Source organism: Mesoplodon mirus, assembly GCF_964341445.2.
Source record: "Mesoplodon mirus genome assembly, chromosome: 20".
Taxonomy (NCBI): Eukaryota; Metazoa; Chordata; class Mammalia; order Artiodactyla; family Ziphiidae; genus Mesoplodon; species Mesoplodon mirus.
In genome coordinates, this window is record NC_138996.1 from 11,405,639 (window position 1) to 11,411,638 (window position 6,000).

The 6,000-nt window shown below is 48.4% G+C and overlaps 1 protein-coding gene across 5 annotated transcripts in view; it reads right to left on the reverse strand.

The window, feature by feature from the left end:
• Positions 1–3,739, reverse strand: part of TACC1 (transforming acidic coiled-coil containing protein 1) — a 96,509-nt gene extending 92,770 nt beyond the window's left edge. The window contains exon 1 of one of the 5 annotated variants that reach the window (XM_082608508.1): positions 3,328–3,739. In XM_082608508.1, the coding sequence (XP_082464634.1) occupies positions 3,328–3,404 (77 nt within the window). In that variant the 5' untranslated portion in view covers positions 3,405–3,739. The remainder of the gene's footprint in view (positions 1–3,327) is intronic. The other 4 variants (XM_082608509.1, XM_082608510.1, XM_082608512.1 and 1 more) reach the window with 4 other exon arrangements.
• Between the last annotated feature and the right edge of the window lie 2,261 nt (positions 3,740–6,000).

A 6,000-nucleotide genomic window follows, 5' to 3' on the forward strand; every position in this document is an offset into this window, starting at 1 on the left:
TGTTTGCTTTTTATGTATTATTTGTGTGAAAACTATTATAAACCTATTCCAGTACAGTACTACATAGCCAATTGTGTTAGCTGGGTACCTAGGCTAACTTTGTTGGACTTAACGAACAAATTGGATTTACAAACGCACTCTCAGAACGGAACTCGTTTGTATGTAGGGGAATTCTGGTAACTCAGGTACTAAGCACATCTTAGGTACCAGGCCCTGCATTAATAATACACACCATTTCATAAGGTAGATATGATTATTATTGCCATTTTAAAGATGCAGATAACTGCCCAACTGAAGAGTTAAGTGATTATTTTCCAAAGCTTCCTGAGCTAAGCTAGCTAGCGATCTTGTTGGAATTCCAGCCCAGGTCAGCCTGACTCCACAACTTCTGCTCTTAATCACTACGTGAGCAGCCTCTTTGTATAAATGAAGTAAAATTTCCCCCTGGCTTTTACCAAGCCTGGCTCATTTGTTTCCTCTGGCTTGGGGAAGGTAGACAGCTACAATTTTCAATAATAATGTGTTTTATCTTAAAATCAGACCTTTCTCTTCAGGCACATCCATACCTGTTTATATTTCGCAGTAGAGCTCTGTTAAGACAGATTTGTCTGGTTAATTTTCATACTTGATTAAGTTATTCTGAAATATAAATTGTGAACATTCTGAAACATAATTTTCTCCCTCAAAAGACAAATGCCAGTATTCATGCAATGTTTGTGAGGTTTTAATGTATTTATTTTTATTTTTAAAAAAAGGAACAATAGATTTTGAAAATGCAATGGCCTGAGTTAGGGGAACTTCCTTGAGGTCAGGGTTATCCATGGCAGCCATGTGTCCGGCAGGAAATCTGCAGCCGGGTGACATTAACAATGACCGTGGAGACCCTTGTGGCTATACATCTGAATGAGCCAGGATTTGGGTTAAAAGCATGCTTTTTGCTTTTCATGTATATATCTCACAGGCATCGAAGCTCATATTTCTCGTCTTTCAGCTGGTCTGCACCAAGTGGTTTGTAGGGCTGACTCATTAAGCCTGCACATTCTGATGCGGCCAAAACTCCCAACACTGCCTACGTGCATTTACGTCCTTCTCAATGTACTCACTCCAGTAAGATAGGGCATCCCTGGGCGGTATTCCCAGGTTTAGACCAAGGATGGCTTTTATGTTTATCTTTAGGCAAGTTTAGCTAAATATATAAGGCACATGCAGAAGCTCACTGGAGAGATAGAGATCCTCTACCGACTGCCAAAGAATGGGATAATTTGACAATTAAGAATCAGTTCCTCACCCTGACAACTGAATCCTACACAGAAAGCCCTGAGTTCATTGCTTCAGCATCCTTTCAGAGAATGATTTAAGTATTTACTTTTGAGCTACACCAGCCACGTGCTCACAAAGATTAAGCAGTCAGCTGTCATCCTTGGCTAAAACAACTTACTGCTCAGAGATAAAACTATAACTTGTTATTCATATATACATGATCTTATGTCATCCTTAGAACAGCCTGTGAAGTGGACATTGTCTTCATTCCCATTTTACATACAAGGAAACAGACCCGGAGAGGTTAAGGAAGAGATAAAAGAGCTCTAGCTGTTAAGCAGCAGAGCCTAGAATTCAACCCAGGGCAATCTGCCTCCAAAACTTGAAACTTCATCTCAGTGTTACACTGCCTCCTAACTTTTTAAAAAGTTAAATCAACGTTGGTAGTTTTTGCTCATTAGGCATAAGCATGGCTAATTCAGATTTCTCCCTTATTCGGGAGGAATTAAAGGGGAAAATGGGGGTGTGTTCTGCCAGCTGAGATAACAATTGTTTCCTAAGTCAGTCCCAACTCTCCTGTGGGAAGTGGCTACACCAGGATTTCTGGAGTCAGACAAGCAGGGTCCACTACGTTTTAGCTCTGTGACCTTGGACGAGTCACATCTCTTTTACTTCAGTTTCCTCACCAATAAAATGAGGGCAATAGGGCTTCCCTGGTGGCGCAGTGGTTGAGAGTGCGCCTGCCGATGCAGGGGACACGGGTTCATGTCCTGGTCCGGGAAGATCCCACATCCCGCGGAGCGGCTGCGCCCGTGAGCCATGGCCGCTGAGCCTGCGCGTCCGGAGCCTGTGCTCCACAACGGGAGAGGCCACAACAGTGAGAGGCCCGCGTACCGCAAAAATAAATAAATAAATAAATAAATAAATAAAATGAGGGCAATAATAGAAACTAAACTCAGTTTCTTGGGGATTAAATAACACACAGAGTGTTTAGAACAGGGTTTGGCACATTTTACGTGCTCAATAATTCTCAGCTATTCTTATGATTAATACGATGCCTGAACTAAGTTTAGATTACTGATCATATGTAAACATCAGAAGGAACAACTAACACGTCTATCATCTGGGTATTCCAGAAGATACTTTGCCTTGAAAAGATAATCCAAAACAAGCCCTCCCATGGCCCAGGCTGCCTATATGTGATGGCTAAGTGCATCTTTCTCAAACTAAATAGCTTTGGCATTGGCTGAATTCAAGAGTGTGGATTCCTTGACATTACCTCACCTCCAAGACACGCACACCCTTTAAACCTTTTTAATTATACGCTTAAAGATTGTTTGGGTTCTCAAATAAATACATAGTTATCGACGCATCCTCTCTGTGGTAAGAAGCAAGGCCATCTTCCAAACCGTGCAACTTGCTCTGAATCACGTTCTCTAAAAATGTCCCTTCGGAGCATTTCAGTACTTGGTGTCCCCAATTGTTGCTGTCCCAGAACAAAAGCCTAATTGCTGCTGCTACAATACAGCCCTTTCTCTGAGATCATCGTGAAGCCCTCGGAGCAAACAAGAGAGGGAGTTTTGGCGAACAGCGAGCACTGCATCAAATTCCTGGACCCTGAAGGCCAACACGAGCCGAGTTATCTTGGAGACTCGAGTCCCCTTCTAATATCTACTCCTCCCTGCAACTAGATCTGTCTCTGGAGTGTTTCTGAGCCCTTTAGGGACACGTGCGTCTTCCTGCTTGGACGAGTCTGGAAGACCTCGGGGTCCCCATGTCCCACCCGCGCAGCGCGAAGGGGCGCGGGACAGCAGCCCCGCCTGGGCGCGATTCTGTCTCCATGGGTCGTGGCCCAGCGCCCCCGGGGCACTGCAGGGCGAGGCTCGGGGCGGGATGTCCCACCAGGCCCACCCCTGTGCCGTTGCGCCCCGCGGGCGCCAGCGGGAGCCCCACATTCCCAGCCTTGGTGGGACGGGAGCCGTGCGCTCCCATCCCCGGCCGGCATGCAAAGCCCCGAACGGCGGCGCGGGGATCTGGGGGCGGGAGGCAGGGGGCTCTAGGACTCACGCGATCTCTCGGGGTCTCGGGGGCCTCTCCGCGGCCGGCTCCCGGCCCCTCGGGCTCTGAGAGTGGGCTCCTCCCATAGCTCGGAGCGCGGCGCCCCGGTTGCGCCCGCTCGTGCTCTGCCGCGCGCCGGCCCGACCGGGACCCCGGCAGGAGGAGGCGGCGGGCGAAAGAGGAAGGGTGGGGCCGCGGGTGGGCGGGGGTGCCGGGGAGCCCGGCCTCAGGGTCCCGGCCGCCGGGAGAGCCGGCTAAAGGGCGTTGCTGGAGACGCTGCTACTTCTCCGCCAATCGCAGGGCTCGGCCGGCGCGGCGGCCCGTGACCCCCTCCTGGAGACCCCGCGGGAAAGGCTGAGCGCGCGGGTCACGGCGCCAGGGAGACCCTGGGCGGCGGAGGGCGACAGGTGGAGTGGGCTGGGGGGCCGGCGGCCGTCGCCCTCCCTGTCCGCCCGGCGTGCGTGCGGGCGGGCGCCCGGAGAGCCCCGGCGCGAGGCTGAAAGGGGCGCGGCTGGGAGGAGGCCCGCGGGGCGGTCGTGCGGAGAAGCCCCGGGAGGGGGCGGTGTGTGTCGGCATCCCTGACCCGGGCTGCCTTCCCGCGGCGCGGCCTCCCCCGGCCAGCTAGTCCCGCACAGAGGCCTCCTCGGAATTGTGCAGAAAACTGGGGGAATCCTGGTCGTGTCCCCGACTAGCCGGGTGACTTGGGACAAGTTACTGCGCCCTCCCCGAGTCTTGCTTTGTTCATTTGTAAAATAAGGGAGTGTGATCATTCTTTATCTCTTCAATGTCCCTTCCGGTTCTGACAACCAATGAATGAATTCTCTTCCGAGCTCTGTCTTGGGGGGCGGGGGGGAAACGCACCTCGCCCCTCCCATTACACCTGTGATCCACCTACTCATACACCTCATAACTCCCTTTTCAGAATACTTCATGCTGTTTCGCATCCATTCCCGCCTCCCACTTCCCTCCCCTCCAGCCATCTCTCCTTCACCTCGGCGTTTCGTTTTTTTGTGGGAAGAAGAACGCTCTCTTCTCCTAACACCCATTTATCCTTCCAGACACAACTCATACTCCCTTCCATAACACTATCCTGCATCCTGATCTTACAACTTTTTTGTTATTGCCTGTTTCCTTCACTAGAATGTAAACTCCGTGAAGACAGGGAATTTATTTCATTGTTTCATTTTCACTGTTCCCCCAACATGCCTAGCACATACCTAGTACATACTCATAATTGTTGATAAATGCATTCATCCTACACACGTTATCACCTTCCTTCCCACTGCTCCCATAGTACTTGTTATTTCTCTAACATAGCACTTACCAATCTTATTCTGTAATGATCACTTACTTGTCTTTCCACTAGGATATGAGTTCTTTAAGGGCAAGAAAGCTTCCTTATCTCTGTATCCAAGCTTAGTGCCTGGCGCAGTGCCTGTATCCTGGCTTATATATAATAAATATTTGCCGAATGAATGAACGAGCCAGTGGTTAAGCACCCAGAATGGCGTGGAATGTTAACGTCCCCCTTGAGTGGAAGCTACAGGCAGTAAAGATGTATATGGCTACATTTTAATGTTTCCAGAAAGGACGGGAAACCCCTAATACAGACATATTTACAACAGATCTCTCTTTTTTTAGGTCAAATTTTGACTTCCTGTTTATACATTATCTTCACTCTACTATAGCCAGAAGGTTCCCAGGATTCAGGATGCTGCTTGCATTGCAGACATATACAAGCAGAATATTTGAGGGTGGGAAAATAAACATTAATTAGTAACAGTATAGTGAGACTGAGCATTGAGGTTTTGTGGGAAGAATTTCACATAGCTGAAGAAAAGTTGACTCTTGGCAGATAATTTAAAAGTTCAAATTCTCCCCACATTCTACCTGGAATACTTTGGCAATGTGATTGAAGTGTCATTGAGAATGCAAACACAACCCTGTCAAGAGCTGTGGTCCCCTCCAGAGGAACATTCAGCCCTTCCTAGGGAGAAAGCTGGGTCATTCCAAGGGAAAAATGGGAGGGGAAGCAGTGGGAGAGGGGAATGAGGGTGGGAAAGGTTTTTTTTACCGGGTAGACAAGATGGGTCATGGGAGGAGTTTTAGTACTACCGGGTTGGCCAAAAAGTTCCTTCGGGTTTTTCTGTAAGATTTTCAGAAAAACCTGAACGAACTTTTTGTCCAATCCAATATTTGTGCGGAAAGGCACAGGACAGCATCACTAAAATGGTTTAAAAGAAGAGGAATAGAGTGAAGCCCACGTCCTGTTGTGGTGCACAGAAACTGAGACAATGAGGGGGAAAAGGAGTCTGTACAATAATGTGAAAGATGGTCTACAGGGGCCCAAAGGGCATCTCTACTAAGATGCTTGTGTTTACTGCTTTTGCTGCCCCGTCTGGTACAGAGACAGGGGTAACCAGAGGAGTGAAGACAGGGAAGGGAATTCTTGTCTTTGGGAAATAAACTTACGAAGGCTTTTCAGGGAAAATGCCTGATGGGGTCCAGAAGGGGTAGTATTTGATATCCAGTGTTAAGGTTAAGGTTAAGGTTTCCCTTTGTGCATTGTGATTCTGTCAGTAAGGCATTTTTAAACATCGAAAAAAGAGTAAAGAAAGAAAATTTAAGAGACTGAAATTCAAGATTGTCCCCGAGATGGCAAAATACACCCTTCAGTGTCAA